This window comes from Neophocaena asiaeorientalis, unplaced genomic scaffold (assembly GCF_003031525.2).
Source record: "Neophocaena asiaeorientalis asiaeorientalis breed wild unplaced genomic scaffold, Neophocaena_asiaeorientalis_V1.1 scaffold240, whole genome shotgun sequence".
In the NCBI taxonomy this organism is placed as follows: domain Eukaryota; kingdom Metazoa; phylum Chordata; class Mammalia; order Artiodactyla; family Phocoenidae; genus Neophocaena; species Neophocaena asiaeorientalis.
Genome location: NW_020185331.1, coordinates 490901 through 508219, shown reverse-complemented (window position 1 = coordinate 508219; position 17319 = coordinate 490901). Strand labels below are relative to the sequence as shown.

The window sequence follows — 17319 nt, the reverse complement described above, 5'->3', positions numbered from 1 at the left end:
CAACGGGATGGAGGGAAGACACAGTCCTTTTCAGTCTGGAACAGAGACTCATTAACAAAAGAACATTTGGAGAAAAACTAGTACCCCTCTGGGAAGCCAGAGACCATGCATCATCATTTCTGCCCTGTGTCCCTACGGTGGGGCAGTTGAACAATTGAAGGATCCCGCACTTTACTGGCAGTTGGTTTAGTGTTGACAGAGAGCCTTAACACCTCTTATCCCTCTAGATGCTCCAACACAGGAAATCCCCCCACCACAGCAGTGCAAAGCTGTACAGAATGCTAACAGCAGCCATCCCATTACTCCTGTCTGCTGGGCCTCTCACAGCGTGAGCGCTGAGCCTCTTCAGCACTTACCAAGGCGGTGGAGTGCTATGGAGCTTGCCTGGTTTGCGGCCAGTTGGCATCTTGTAAAGTTCCAGGGGGTGGGGGGGTGGGGAATTCTGGTTGCCGTGGAGCTAGAAGGAGGCCACCAACAGGCAGGCTGTAGAATTCTGCTGTTTGGGGAACGGGCAGAGGAAACCCACTGCAGTTTTCACTTGCCAGATCATATAAACTCTGAATTTTCTGAATCTAGATATGATTTGTGTTTCTGTCTCTGTGGTTTAATCTTGAGAATGACCACTTACCTACTGGTCCAGAAGCAGCAGCCACTTGTACCTGGGGAGGAACCATTCATCTTACTACCAGTGACTCTCTAGGGGAGAAGGCAGTTTAGGTCATAAATAAGTAGGACAGACTGATAAATCTAAGGTGCATATTTGTAACACCAGCCAGCACAGTAATCTTCTGGCCCTTTCAAGTCAACACACTGCTTTCATCTCTGTGATCTCATCTGAGCGTCCTGGGGCTTGGTGGATAAAGTTATCTTCATTTTATAGAGGAGACCGCTAAGGCTTCAAGATTTAGTAACTTACTTAAGTCTAATCGAGGGAGAACTAGGTCAGGAATCTGGGTCTGCATATTCCCAGGGGTCAAGTCTGTCAGCTGCCCACTGAGCTAGAGGACCCTCCTGACCTGCCCTTCTTCTAGGGTCAGAACTTGCCAGCCCTGGGACGGATACTTACAGGGGAGCTATTTCCTAAATCTAAATAGCAGAGGTTATCATTTGTTTTGTTACCATTCAACCCTAGAGGCTGAAAATAAAAAGGAAACTAGGCCGTGTTTATTCACTAGCTGACTCACTCGCTCACTCATTCATTCATTCACTCACAGGGCGAACATTATGGAGTGCAGGCTCTATGCCATCTCCTTACCACAGCTTTGGAGGTCATCTGATCGTGTTGGGACAAATCTACCTCTTTCTGACTTGAGTTTTGGAAAGGGGATAGTAATGAGGTCCCCAGAGGGAATCCAAACAAGCACTAAGTAGGAAGATTGTCAGGGAAACTCCCAGGGTTGAATGAATTGGCTGGGCGGTAGCTTGCCTGGTTTGCGGCCAGTTGGCATCTTGTAAAGTTCCAGGGGGTGGGGGGGTGGGGAATTCTGGTTGCCGTGGAGCTAGAAGGAGGCCACCAACAGGCAGGCTGTAGAATTCTGCTGTTTGGGGAACGGGCAGAGGAAACCCACTGCAGTTTTCACTTGCCAGATCATATAAACTCTGAATTTTCTGAATCTAGATATGATTTGTGTTTCTGTCTCTGTGGTTTAATCTTGAGAATGACCACTTACCTACTGGTCCAGAAGCAGCAGCCACTTGTACCTGGGGAGGAACCATTCATCTTACTACCAGTGACTCTCTAGGGGAGAAGGCAGTTTAGGTCATAAATAAGTAGGACAGACTGATAAATCTAAGGTGCATATTTGTAACACCAGCCAGCACAGTAATCTTCTGGCCCTTTCAAGTCAACACACTGCTTTCATCTCTGTGATCTCATCTGAGCGTCCTGGGGCTTGGTGGATAAAGTTATCTTCATTTTATAGAGGAGACCGCTAAGGCTTCAAGATTTAGTAACTTACTTAAGTCTAATCGAGGGAGAACTAGGTCAGGAATCTGGGTCTGCATATTCCCAGGGGTCAAGTCTGTCAGCTGCCCACTGAGCTAGAGGACCCTCCTGACCTGCCCTTCTTCTAGGGTCAGAACTTGCCAGCCCTGGGACGGATACTTACAGGGGAGCTATTTCCTAAATCTAAATAGCAGAGGTTATCATTTGTTTTGTTACCATTCAACCCTAGAGGCTGAAAATAAAAAGGAAACTAGGCCGTGTTTATTCACTAGCTGACTCACTCGCTCACTCATTCATTCATTCACTCACAGGGCGAACATTATGGAGTGCAGGCTCTATGCCATCTCCTTACCACAGCTTTGGAGGTCATCTGATCGTGTTGGGACAAATCTACCTCTTTCTGACTTGAGTTTTGGAAAGGGGATAGTAATGAGGTCCCCAGAGGGAATCCAAACAAGCACTAAGTAGGAAGATTGTCAGGGAAACTCCCAGGGTTGAATGAATTGGCTGGGCGGCAACGTTGGGTTCTGATCCTGAGATTTTATGATCCTTCCCCTGAACTTGCGTGCGTGGGTGCGTGTGCGTGCGCGCACACACACACACACACACACACACACACACACTCCTCATACTGTCTTTAGTTTAGATATGCTGCCACCAGGTGGTAACTACGTCTTTGTTATCAGACTTTCAACTTTGCTCTCAATTCTCTTGAGAATTTTGTGTTCAAACGCCCACAGATTTAAACCATCATTTTCCGCACCGTACTATGGAAGAAATAAATGTTCTTAGGGTAAGCGTCTGCAAACACTAACTAAAAATCACAACACACCTCTCTTTGGGTGTCTTCACTCTCTCCTGATTTTTTTCTCATTTACTTCGTTTGCTTCTAACCCTGCCTTCAGAGAATGATACGGTGGTCCTGGTGGTCCTTTGACTTAGGTAATACGTTTTGTGTGGAAAGCCTCACCCAGTGACTGGGCACTTTGATAAGGCTCTGGGTACTAAGGCCTCAGGAGCCATTTCTGGGAGGCCCTTGTCCAGCTGTTACAAAGGTAATCCACTTGTGCATTTAGTGCTGCTTGACTATCTCAGAGGTCTGTCTTTCTGCATCAGGAGAGAAGAGTCAAAGGAGAAAGATGCAATGTCTCGCTACTAGAGACTAAACTCACACGTGTCACTCTAATCCATCCCAGAGGGCTGTTCTGCTTCTTGTGACTCTCGCGTTGAACGTTTCTTTTGCGCCCCTGCTCCCTCCACCTGGGTCTGTGGCTCAAGTTTGTGTGCAGTGGAGAGCCAACTTAGCCCCAGCTAACTTGCTGACTTCCCTTAGCAACCTCCTTGGTAACTGCGTCTTTGTAACAGATCATCTCCAGCAGTGTTTTCTTTACTGGAGCTCTCTGGTTACAGTCTCTGTGAGCAGGGTCCTCTCTGAGCTGGGGCCATAACTGGGCCCAGTGAACAGCCTCATAGCCCAGCCATGTAAGGTCTGAGCCCACCTGAAGGACCATTTGTAAGTAAAATTAAGTTACTGGAACATGTTGCCTTCCCCATCTGCACATTTTTTTTTTAACATCTTTATTGGAGTATAATTGCTTTACAATGGTATGCTAGCCTCTGCCCTACAACAAAATGAATCAGCCATATATACACATATGTTCCCATATCTCCTCCATCTGCACACTTTTCTCTCAAGAGTCTTCCTTCCTGCAGCCGCGGAGTCTCTGCCATCCTCCTGCTATTCATCTTGGGAAGACCCTGGCTAGTAGAGCCAAGAAGTGCCATAGAGGCAGTGGGGCTGGGTGCAAGGCATGAGGTCTTACCAGCAAGGAACTCCCTCTGAGGCAGGGCTGGCTGTTCCTGTCTTGTCTGGGGCTGAAACTGACCTGGTGAAGCAGAGGGATCCTCAGGGCACTTCCTGACTTCTGTAGCTTTTCCCTCCTCTCGATGTACAAGAACTGTGTTGTGGAGATAGGCACTTAGTGAAAGCATGCTGGATTGAATGTTTTTAAATTAATAAGATAAAATCCTCACCATCAGCAGCGACCTTGCTCCCCTCTGCACCTGCACAGCTGTGGGTCACACCCTCCCCGGGCACGGCATGCAGATCATTTTGCACTCTGCTTATGTACACGCTCCTCTGCTTACCTGCTCCTACTTCAGTTAGGAAGCGTGTATCATCCACAGGCTGTACACAACAGGTGCTCGATTATTTCTTGAATTTGAGAGTTACCAGAAAATAAGAAATCATCCTAGATGTTGTGGTGTGGAGTTGTTTGTTGATGTTCCAGTGCAAGGACGTCACTTCCCCGATAGGTGGTAGTGAGATACCTGTTAGATGTCCCTGAAGGTAGGACGTCTTTGGCTGTTCCCAGCTGCCTTTTCTTTCTTGTCTCCATACATTTGCTTGTGCTGTTCCTGCTGCCTGAATTGCCCTTCTCTTTTCTCAGCTTGGGAAATGCCCAGATTCCTTAACAAAGCCCCAAGATCTCCATATCCATGTATTCATTTGCTTATTACCCGTTAGTTTGTCCATTCTCACCTTCATTCATTCAACAACACTTATCGACCCCCTTGAGTGTTTAAGTCACTGTGCTGGGTGATGAGGAGTCAGTAAATAAGCTGGCATGATCTCTGCCTTCCAGAGCTTCCCTTCTAGCGGGAGAGTTGGATATTAAACAAAGGTACTGCATAACTGAATATATAACTACAAGCTGTGACAGTACGATTGAGGAAAAAGACACGGTGCCCTCAAGAGGGCAGCTAGTAGAGAATGGATTGGGGGAGGGGTGCCTGTGACTTAGCAAGTCATAGTACCCACTACACCAGATCAGGAGCTCATCCCGTGGACTCATTCCTGCAAGACAGAGGGCCTGTGTGCTTACCAGGAGCAGCGCACTAAGGTACTTGTTGTCTGCTAAGAAATCCACGAAACTTAGCATGCTGCCTCTCCTAACCCTTTCATGCTTAGCTTCTTTTTCAGTGTCAAGTCACTCCTTAGCACCTCTAATTTCAGACTGCCATTTCTCTTCTCTCTGTCTCTGTTTCTCTGTCTCTGTTTCTGTCTCTGTCTCTCCCCTCCCCCAACTCTCTCTTTATTTGTGTCTCATTGTCTCATTGTCTCTCTCCCTTTCTCTCCCTCTCCCCCCCCACCTCTGCATGTGTGTGACTATCTCTTTCTCTCTGTCCCTGTCTCTGCTTCTCTGTCTCTGTCTATCTCTCTGCTTCCCCTCACTTCTCCATGAGGGTATGGGAAGGTTGGACTTTCTTATTGACATGGTCAATCACAGCAGTCCGTTCCACCTGTGTGCAGATGGAACCAATCGGGTTTCAGGTTTTCTTCACATGTTTTACCATGCTGATCCTTGTTCTAAGCCTCTTTTCTGGCCACAAAAGCACTTACTGAAAAAAAATTCTTTTGGCCTGCTTTCAGGGTTTGAGAGCCTTTCCAGAAGAATAGTTTCTCAGTATCCGACATTTTACTGTATTACATACTCAGATTAGGTTTTCTGTTAAATTAACAACACATAATCTGGATGGAGTTTCCACTGCAGCCGAGTGATCTAGATTTATGTCCCATGAGGAGTATCATATGAGCTTCTTTGAAAATTAGTTATTGCTCTTGACTCATTCCTTAATTACTTGCCTGCCTGCCTTCTCTTCATCTGTTCAAGCTTCTTTCTTCCCAGGAATGGTTTCTTTGGGATTGACTCCTTTGAAAAAGTATAGTGTAACGCTGCAGCTGCTTTTCCCAGAAGGAGACTGTGGCCCCAGAGTTTCCTTGTTATTGTTTTGGGTTTTTTTCCCAATGAAATGAAAGAACTTTGCACTTTTTCCTTAGACCAGCAGGTTTCAGCACATTTCAGTTTATCTAAGTGGTGAAGGTTAAATGCTTAGAATCTGAAGTACAAACCCTGAGCGTCCAGGGACGCAGGGATCTGTTGCTGTGCTTTCCTTTTCAAAATGTCCTTTGTCTGGAAACGGACTCCCTTCACCTCCAGAATTTTCTATTTCAGTCGCTCATGTGTTACTGTGTGCCTGGGTTGTATGTACGCATGGGTTGTCAAATTTACAGTTTGAGGGTTTTATCTCTCATTAACTCCAAACTACCAGGTACTTTTTCTCTTCTCTTCTTTATTATTACGAAAGTAGAATCTGCTACTACTAGGACTTACTGCCTAATATAGCTATGGCAAATAGTGTTTTAAAAGTAATTTCATGTGTCAGTGTCAGTTAGCTGGTGTTGAGTGCTTGGGGAGCTATGAGAAGGATTCTGAGGCCACAAAGAGTGCTATGATTGAATAGGGATGTTTGCCTTGAGTACACAATAGGGACATGGAGGCCAATGTGTGTATCCACTGTTCCTGGTCTAATTCAAAGATACTTAACGTTGAACTCAGTAAAAAAATAATCATTTTATTTAAAATATAAATGGAAAGAAAAGTATTTTTCTTCATTTAAGGCAGTGCACCTACAGAGACTCAACAGAGGCCTGTGCCCACATCAGGCCAGGGCTACTGAGTCCATATGTGGACATGACATGATGGACTTGCTTAAGTGCACCCTGGTCCCTGTGCCCACTCCTCTCACCAGTCCCACATGGGAAGGAAATTCATGACAGGTTGACTGTGCTCACGTTTGGTCTTACCTGTGGTAGGCAGAATAATGCCCCTGAACCTATGAATATGCTAGATTACATGGCAAAGGGGAATGAAAGTTGCAGATGGAATTAAGGTTGCTAATCAGCTGGCCTTAAAATAATGGGAACATCCTGGATTATCAGGGTGGGCACAGTATAATCACAAGGGTCCTTAAAAGTAGAAGAAAGATGGGAATTTCCTGGTGACCCACTGGTTAGGACTCAGCACTTTCACTGCGGTGGCCTGGGTTCAATCTCTGGCCCTGGTCGTGGCCAAAAAAAAACGTAAAAGAAGGAATCAGGTTAGACCAGAGATGGCACCATGAGAAGGACTCAGTTCAGCTGAGCTTTCTGTCCAACATTACTGGCTTTGAAGATGGAAGAAGAGGGCCTTGTGCCGAGGAGTGCAGGGCCTCTAGAAGCTGGAAAGGGCAAAAAGACTGAACCTCCCCTAGATCTCCCAGAAAGGAACGCAGTCCAGCCGAAACCTTGATTTAGCCCGGTGAGACCCATTTCAGACCTCTGAACTACAGAACTGGGTGTTGTTTTAAGTCACTAAGTGTGTGGTAATTTGCTACAGCAACAATAGCAAGCTAATAAACTGTCTAGGTTGCCTCAATATAATGATAACCATTAATATTTAGTGCCTAGTACTGTTGCTAAACATTTTATAAGCATCGTCTCAATTGGTTCATACAGTCTTCCTATGAGGTAGGTACTGTTATCCATACCCACTTTACAGATGGAGATATGAAAGCTTAGTGATATCAAGTAACTTGTCCAAGGACACAGAGCTGCTAAGAATCAGAGCCAGGGCTTGAACCCAGGTCTCCAGGATATCAAAGTGCACGCTGGTAATCACCACCTCTGACTGTGATCTTGACCTGCTTTAATAATAAAGATAATGGTAACAATGGTAATAATAGCAGCTAACATTCATTTAGCACTTCCTATGTGCTAGGCACTGTGCTTCTCATTTAGTACTCATGACAAAACTATGAGATACGTACTATTATTATCACCATTTTACAGACATTATCGGTCAGTGTCCTGGACCTCTATTGCTTGCCTGGCCTTGACTGCTGCCTTTCTCTGACGTACATTTGTCGCCCGAATGCAGATCATTCACTTGGCTCCAGCCCTTGTCAGGGCCTTTACAGCTGACTTCCAGGCCTTCTCATGTGTCTGCAGACCACGCATCTCCTCCCTGTGCCCCTGCCTCCATCATGCTCTTTCAGCCAAGCCTCAGATCCTCTGGCTTTAGGCTCTGACCTTAAGATCAGCCTCTACCTGTGATCCCGGCAGTATGGAGTGGGGCCAGAAGCGACTGAAGAGCTGCTAGAATTTCCCCTTGGTGCTCATTGCTGAGCCCTCTAATAAAAAATGTGGTAAGCCTCAGGAAAGCACAAGGTAATGGGCATGGGGCCTCCAAGTCAGGTCTGGACTGCAGCGGCAGAGCGTTGGCCAAGGAGGAAAGAAGCCTCCAGCTCCATCCAGCCTGGACTTGGTGTTCAGGAGCCATGATCAAGACAACGCCTGGCAAGCCTTGTTTGTGAGTCAGGTTTCCACACATAATTCCATGGTGAAGAATTATCGTTTGTTATCTTACAATGCCTCCTTGCTTTAAGTATATTCAATATAAAAATATTGATTGGGTGTAGTTCTTTACTAGGAAAGGTAATTTGAAAATATGTGTGGATATTCAGATGTGAGAATTAACCCATAAGCATTTATTACTCTGAAGGAGGAGACTTGACTTCAAACAAATAAAGTTACTATTAAAAAGTACAAATGAAGTCCTCTTTTTAAAATTGTTCTCTACTTAGGACATTAGCGTGGGTGTAGAATTTAATAATAAAGATAACAGTAATAATAGCAGCTAACGTGCATTTAGCACCTCCTATGTGCTAAGCACTGTGCTTCTCATTTAATACTCACGACAAACCTATGATGTATGTACTATTATTATCACCATTTTACAGACAGGAAAACAGATCCTGAGAGGATGTAAACAACTTGGCCCAAGATAATTGTGGGCAAACAGTTAATGTAACAGCTCTCATTTCCCTTTCTGCAGGAGAATTTGACCTTTGTTGACTTCCACTCTGTTACCCTGGTGACCTGATAAAAGCCATATGTCAATTATGTCTCTAGGCAACATTGCCTATGATAAAAATGACCCCTAATTGGTGGTAAATTGCATCTGGAACTGAGAGGAGTTGTATGTAAACTATAAATACCTGAAAGGGACACCATACTTTGGGCTTCCCTGAGGGCAATGTCTCTGGATGCCTCTTATGGGGACCCTGGAAGCTAATGCCTCAGGAGTTGCTAATAAACTCCAGAGTTGAGAAATGCTGCTCCTTTGAGACACCATGGCAGCTTCTCCACCTGCCTGATATGGACCATGTCTCCTTGCGTGGGAGTTGCTGGATTGGTGTAAAGACTGCCCTCGATGAGGAAGGCCGCTTGGTACTGTCCTGCTGGTCTGTATCCTCCATCCTTCTGAGTAGACTGGCACCAGCACAGCCCACGGTCATCTTGTGAGTCCAAATGATCAGCTGGATCCAAAAAGTTGGATCTAAAAGTCAGTTGGACGGGTGGGTGTTGCAGTCCTATAGTCAGAAGTGGAAGAGTCAAAATTGGAAACTATGCATTCTGACCACAGTGCCCAAACCTCTCACCATCCTTTTAGGGTGCCTCAAGGAGGAGAAATAATTCTACTAATGTCTCAGGACTGATCTTTAGCAGATCCTAGTTTGTCTCCTTCCAAAGTCATGCTCTTAACCACCAGTGAAAGCGTGACTGTAGAGTAAAAAGATTTGTTTGTCACAGGTGGTCATTTAGCCCTGCCTTGTTCATCGTACCCAGAGGTGCGGAGCTCACAGGAGTCCCTGGAAGGTGACTTGATAGTGTAGATGGACAGGAAAGGGTCAGCGTAGGTCATTCCCAGGGCTTATGCTTCTTTAGTTTTGCTGTTGCATTTCTTCCTCTCCTTTTGTCATCTCTTTCCCTCCTACCTGTTCTTCTTCTTAAAAAAAAAAAAAACTTTTTATTTTGAAGTACTTTTAGATTTAGAGAAAAGTTGCAAAAATGCTACCCTTCCTGTATACCTTTCACCCAGATTTCCCTAATATTAACATCTTACATAACCAGAGTACAGTTACTAAAGCTGAGAAATAAACATTGGTGCAATTCCACTAACTAACCTCCAGACCTTGTTCAAAATTTCACTGGTTTTCCCCCTAATGTTCTTTTTCTGTTCGTAGGTAGGACTAGATGCTGAACCTAGATAGGATCCTGCAGTGCATGCTGTTATTCTCCTTAGTCTCCTCCAATGTGTAACAGTTCCTCAGTCTTTCCTCATCTTGACACTCTGGAAGAACACCAATCAGTTATTTTGTAGCATGCCCTTTAGTTTGGGTTTGTCAGATGCTTTCTGTGATTGGACTGAGGTTATAAATTCGGGGCAAGAATGCCATAGAAATGATGTTGCATCCTCAGTGCGTTGTAGCATTACTGGTGCTCATTCTTTTTTCTCTCTTTTCTTTTTAAAATTCTTTCTTTAACCCACATAAAATTCAGCACATTATGATGGGGTCATAGTACTAGGGACAGAAGCCTGCCTCCTTGTTATAGAAGCGTGCCAGGTCCAGCCAGGGCTGCTCTTGCTGTTTCCATTTTTCTTCTACATTTTGTTTTTCCAACACTCTTTGTAGCTCCTTCAATTTTGCAGCTACATCTCAGATGTGGAAATCAGTTGTCTCAAACTGAACTTTGTTAGTGAAGTAGCTAGGCCGTGCGTGTCTCTTTTACCACTGTCAGTGGGGGTGGCCGATTGTGTGTGTGAGGTTTGCGCTCTGGTGTTGCCAGCCTGGGAAATCTGGTTATTGGTGATTGAAACTGTCCTGATGCTGCTCTGCCCTCACTAGGTTCTTAGAGATGCTGGAGCCTGAGGGGGCTGTGGTTTCCTGGAGGATGCAGCACTGGGCATGACAGAGCCCAACGATAGGTCCACAAAACTTTTCCCTCCTCTCATCTCTAGGGGTGTCTGATGCAAGCAAGTCTTTCCTTCAGGGTCTTTTCCTCTGTGTTTTATTGTTGTGTGAATGAAGAGTTTCAAAAGTTGGCTGGGTCAGGGTCAGGCAGCTAAGGGGTGAGGTATTGTAGGGGTAGGAGTCAGGAGGGTAGAGGAGGGTCCTGCTCCCAGTAAGGCACACCTGTAGGATATGTCTTTCTTCCCAATTTTCTAACTCCATGAGAAACATGTCCCATAAAACCACAATTAAGCAATTTAAATAGAAATCTCAAATAAGTGGCATTTTTCTGGTCTTGAATTTTTAAGGAATGAATTGTGAGTTCTTAGAAAATTTTTTTAAATATTTATTTATTTATTTATTTTGGCTGTGCCGGGTCTTAGTTGCGGCATGTGGGATCTTTAGTTGCAGCATGTGGACTTCTTAGTTGTGGCATGCATGTGGGATCTAGTTCCCAGACCAGGGATCGAACCCAGGCCCTCTACATTGGGAGCTCAGAGTCTTACCCACTGGACTACCAGGGAAGTCCCAGAAATTTATTTTTAAAATTAAAACACTTCTAGGTGTGTTTCAGGATCAGTACAGTCACCCTAATCTCTCTACGGTTTACTTTAAAGAATTCAGTGTTGACAAGAGAAGTTCACTGAATTAACAGTTTACTCATTTGGAATTACAGGGCTCTGGACCAGAGGTCATCAAGGTACATTATATTCAATGTAATGTCTCCACTACACACATTTCAAGAAACATTAAACTGAAAAGGTAGAAAAAGGGAATTGCTTTATCTTCCCTTTTTTTGGATAATATTTAAGGTAACGAAAACATGATCAGAGCTCTGCATTTCTTTCCTTTATTTTTTCAATAGGATAGAAAAACTAGAATACAAAAAGATGAACAGTGAAAAAACCTTTCTCCAGTCCTTGTCTGTCATCTTTCTAGTTCCCAGGAAACCATTGATCTTAATTTCTTATATCTCCTTCCAGAGTTTCTTTTTTGCATATACAGGAAAATACAAAAATAGAATCTTATTTTCCCCCTTTGGGGGCAAAAGGTAGCATATTAATTTTCAAAAATGTTGTATTTCTTAAAGATTCTGATTCATCAAGAATGTGTTTTTTTTTCTTTTGTCTCAGATCTTTTTTTTAAAAATTACATATTATAGCCCCCTATGAACCCCCTCTGGAACCTGATTGCCCTCCCTCCCTCCCAGAGGTAACCCCTACCATGAACTCAACATTTATCCTTTCCAGCATTTCAGCATGTTTTCATATGTTTACTAGATATTTATGAATTCATAAACTACATGTAGTATCATTTTATAGACCTTAAAACTTTATATAAAGTACTTTATATACTGAAAACTACTTTATATAAAATACTTTATATACTGCAAACACCAGTCTGCAACTTTTTCACTCAACATTGTGTTTTGTTTTGTTTTATGGTCACAAAATTTATATTTAGATTATTAAAAGATTGTCAAAGTTTGAAACAAGGTCGGGTAAGAGCTATGCTATGTAATAATGTAATATCTGGTCACTGGAAAGTTTAAAAATTAGTATGGACTTCCCTGGTGGCACAGTGGTTAAGAATCTGCCTGCCAATGCAGGGGACACAGGTTCGATCCCTGGTCCAGAAAGATCCCACATGCTACGGAACAGCTAAGCCCGTGCGCCACAACTACTGACCCTGCACTCTAGAGCCCGCGAGCCAAAACTGCTGAAGCCCACGTGCCACAGCTACTGAAGCCCACGCGCCTAGAGCCCGTGCTCCGCAACAAGAGAAGCCACCGCGATGAGAAGCCTGCGCACCGCAACGAAGAGTAGCCCACACTTGCCGCAACTTACAGGAAGCCCGCGCGCAGCAAGGAAGACCCAATGCAGGCAAAAATAAATACATAAAGAAATAAATAAATTTTTAAAAAATCAATATGTTTTATAATTAGAAAATCGCTAATCTGGTAATTGACAGGTGAGCCATAATTTTTTTTAATAACCTGAAATTATTTTTGCTTTGGGAATTTAATTGTACATATTGATCATAATTACCTAGACCTTTTAAAAAAGTGCTGATAGGGTTTTTCTCATATATGAATGCAACAGAAGCCACTATGGATAATTTGGAAGACAAAGAAAAGTGTAAAATAGAAAATAAAATGTCCATGGTCTGAAATGTCCATGACCTATCCATACTACTTCAGAAATAGCCACTATATACATTTTGATGTATTGCCTTTCAGGCTTTTTTTCTATGTACATACAGATATTTTGTTTCAAAACTAGGATTATGTCATGTGAAGTTCATTATCCTTAACATAACTTTACGACCATGACCTCTTTTCAATTAATATTCTTGGAAAATGTAATATAAATATTTCATACAAATTCACCAGACTGTATTTAACTGGTCCCCAAAGATCAAAGTAGTAGGAACAGTATATCTGTGTATACTGATTAAATTCAAATGATTTTTTTTCTCAAAGTATACTATTCAACTTCAAACTACATATTTTGCCTAAGCAAACAAGTCCCCAGTAACTGTGTGATATGCCTTACTGAACGCAACCTCTTGATATTATCAAAGTTCTGCTTTTAACACAAGGCTGAAATTTTGCTCCCAAAATGCATACTTCAGAGTCACAAAGTAACGTAAAGTAATGTTGGTTACTAAGGTTTTAGTAGAATCTGCTGTGGCAATTGAATAGTTTTCACACACAGTTTTGGTCCCCATGGGTTTATGCTTAATAGTGAAAAACCAAAGGTCTATGTGCTTCTTCCTTATAAATGACCAATTACATGAATGACCTAAAAATAGAGTTCTGGTTGTTATGTTTTTGAGATGGTACTATGTTGGTAGAGTGGCTCCTATACATCCTTTTTAACTGTTGAAAATGGTTCATTGTTTAAATAAATTACAATCTATCCATTCTTTGTTGTTTCTGCCTCCAATTATTTGTTGTTGTCGTTTTGTGGGTTTTTTTGCTGTTATAAAGACTACAGTTATATATTTAAAAATTAAGCTAGTTCTTTCAAACACAAATGAGCATATCTATACCTTTTGAGTCCTGTGGTCTAGGAAAGGGCCTGAAGGTTGTAAATGTTGCTCTCCTTTATACCCCATATTTACTGAGTGTCCTTATTGAGTAGGTAGTTAATTGGATGTATGGATGCATGCATGGACCTATGGATGCATGGGTGATTAGATGGATGGATGGTTTAATGAATTCTTGAATCTCTTGATTTGTCAAACCTTGTATATCCACTTATAAAATGTCCTTGTCTGTGTGGAAGAACAACATACAAACTCTTAGTCTCCTTTTCCTTCTAGATGTTGAAATGCTTCAGGCCAGTACATCTAATCCAATCCCCAGAGACGGTTTCTCTCGGACCACTAAGGATTCTATGATCCGCAAGTTTTTAGAAGGTAAGTTGCAGCAGTGAGCAGGGAAGCAAAAAGAGGGAAAGAGAAATAAATGTAAGTTATTGCCTGGCTCCCTATGAGGGTTGCTCCACTGAAGGAATGGGCTGCCATGTACATGCCACATGGTGTGCTTGAAGGCACTCTATTCCCATGAGCTCCCCCATCAGCCTATTACAAGTAAGCCAGAAGTTCCCACCACTGGAGCCACTGCTTTGGTTAAACAAGTTGCCTTTAGCCAAATTTCTTTTTAAATACACTTGTTTATTTTTATTTGACCAAAATTTAATGAGTACCTACTATGAGCAAAGCACTATTTTAGTTGTTGGGCTAGGGGACACAAAGGAAAATAAGATATAATCAATACCCTCAAGAGACTTTACTTTCTGGTGAAGGAGGAGAACATAGGGGAACATAAACAGGTATTATTAAGTCAAGGTTATATTGGAGAGTGATTATATATATGTTGTCCAGTTTTCCCACTATTTATGAAGAGATTGTCTTTGCCCCCCATGTATTCTTGGCTCCTTTGTCATAAATTAATTGATCATATAAGCATGAGTTTATTTCTGGGCTTTCAATTTGTTTTCATTGATCTACAGTAGTCCATTTTTATGCCAATACTATACTGTTTTGATTACTATAGCTTTATAGTATAGTTTGAAATCAGAGAGTATGATACTTTCAGCTTTGTTCTTCTTTCTCAAGATTGCTTTGGCTATTTGGAGTCTTTTGTGTTTCCATACACATTTTAGAATTATTTGTCCTAGTTCTGTGAAAAATGCATTCGTATTTTGATAGAGATTGCATTGAATCCATAGTTTTCTTTGGGTAGTATGGTCATTTTTTTTTTTTTTTTGGTCATTTTAACAATATTAATTCTTCCAATCCACGAATGTGGTATATCTTTCCATTTATTTGTGTTGTCTTCAGTTTCTTTCATAAATGTCGTATAATGTTCAGAGTACAGGTCTTTTACCTCTTTGGTTAGATTTATTCCTAGGTATTTTATTCTTTTTGATGCAATTATAATTGGGATTTTTTTCTTAATTTCTGTTTCTTATAGTTTATTATTAGTGAACACAACAGAGTTCTGTATGTTAATTTTGTATTCTGCAACTTAACTGAATTCATTTACTAGTTCTAACAGTTTTTTGTGGGTTTTTTGGGCTGTGTTGGGTCTTTGTTGCTGTGCGTGGGCTTTCTCTAGTAGTGGTGAGTGGGGGCTACTCTTCGTTGCAGTACATGGGCTTCTCATTATGGTGGCTTCTCTCGTTGTGGAACACAGGCTCTAGGCACGTGGCCTTCAGTAGTTGCGGCACGCGGGCTCAGTAGTTGTGGCTCACGGGCTCTAGAGCACAGGCTCAGTCGTTGTGGTGCACGGGCTTAGTTGCTCCGTGGCATGTGGGATCTTCCCGGACAAGGGATCAAACCCGTGTCCCCTGCATTGGCAGGAGGATTCTCAACCACTGCACCACCAGGGAAGCGCCACAAGTTCTAGTAGTTTTTTGATGGCATCTTTAGGATTTCCTGTATACAGTATCATGTTATCTGCAAACAGTGACCATTTTTCTCTTTCCTTTCTGATTTGGATTCCTTTTTTTAAATTAATTTATTTTTAGCTGTGTTGGGTTTTTGTTGCCACGTGCAGGCTTTCTCTAGTTGTGGCGAGTGGGGGCTACTCTTCATTGCGGTGAACAGGCTTCTCATTGTGGTGGCTTGTCTTGCTGCGGAACACAGGCTCTAGGCACATGGGCTTCAGTAATTGTGGCGCATGGGCTCAGTAGTTGTGGCTCATGGGCTCTAGAGTGCAGGCTCAGTAGTCATAGCGCATGGGCTTAGTTGCTCTGTGGCACATGGGATCTTCCCAGACCAGGAATCGAACCGTGTCCCCTGCATTGGCAGGCGGACTCTTAACCACTGCGCCACCAGGGAAGTCCCTGTTATTTCTTTTTCTTGTATGATTACTATGGCTAGGACTTCCAATACTATGTTGTTCCTGATCTTAACAGAAATGTTTTCAGCTTTTCACCATTGTGTATGATGTTAGCTGTGGGATTGTTATATATGGCCTTTATTATGTTGAGGTGTGTTCCCTCTATACCCACTATGTTGAGATCATAAATGGATGTTGAATTTTGTCGAAAGCTTTCTCTGTATCCATTGAAATGATCATATGATATTCATTCTTTAATTTGTTAATATGATGTATCACATTCATTGATTTGCAGATATTGAGTCATTTTTGCATCCCTGGGATTAAATCCCACTTCATCACGGTGCATGATCCTTTTAATGCATTGTTGAATTCCCTTTGCTAATATTTTGTTGAGGACAATTTTGCATCTATGTTCATCAAGGATATTGGCCTGTCATTTTCTTTTTTTTGATGTCTTTGTCTGCTTTGGGTATCAGGGTGATGCTGGCATCATAGATGAATTCAGCCACTCTATGTCTTTTTTTTTTTTTTTTGCGGTATGTAGGCCTCTCACTGTCGTGGCCTCTCCCATTGTGGAGCACAGGCTCCGGATGCTCAGGCTCAATGGCCACGGCTCACGGGCCCAGCCGCTCCGTGGCATGTGAGATCTTCCTGGACCGGGGCACAAACCCTCATCCCCTGCATCGGCAGGTGGGCTCTCAACCACTGCGCCACCAGGGAAGACCCTCCCCTTAGCTTTAATTTTTGCCATTTTAATTACAATGTGTCTTGGTGTGGACCTTTTTGGGTTGATCTTGTTTGGGACTCTCTGTGTATCCTGGACCTGAATGTCTGTTTCCTTTCCCAGGTTAGGGAAGTTTTCATCTATTATTTCCTCAGATATGTTCTCTGCCCCTTTTGCTCTCTTTTCTCCTTCAGAGATCCAAAATACTTTTCTTCTTTTCTGTTCAGCTTGAGTGATTTCCACTATTCTGTCTTCCAGTTCAATGATCTGTTCCTCTGTATTATCTCATCTACTATTAATTCCTTCTGGTGTATTTAAAAATTTCAGTTATTGTATCCTTCAGATCTGCTTGGTTCCTTAAATTTTCAAGCTCTTTCTTAAGCTTCTCACTGTGTTCATCCATTCCTCTCCCAAGTTCATTGAACGTCTTTATGATCATTATCTTGAACTCTTTATCAAGTAGATTGCTTATCTTCACTTTGCTTAGTTCTTCTGGGGTTTTTCTTGTTCCTTCATTTAGAATATATTTCTCTGTCCCTCATTTTGCCTAATTCTCTCTTTTAATTTTTGTGTATTAGGTAGCTTGGCGATGTTTCCCAATCTTAGAGTGGTGGCCTT

The 17319-nt window shown here is 42.6% G+C and overlaps 1 protein-coding gene across 5 annotated transcripts in view; it reads left to right on the top strand.

Annotated features, from left to right (window-relative positions):
* Window positions 1–17319, top strand: part of PIK3AP1 (phosphoinositide-3-kinase adaptor protein 1) — a 113520-nt gene that overhangs the window by 64456 nt on the left and 31745 nt on the right. For all 5 annotated transcript variants that reach the window (XM_024735108.1, XM_024735106.1, XM_024735105.1 and 2 more), the window contains one exon: window positions 13949–14044. In XM_024735108.1, the coding sequence (XP_024590876.1) occupies window positions 13949–14044 (96 nt within the window). The remainder of the gene's footprint in view (window positions 1–13948; window positions 14045–17319) is intronic.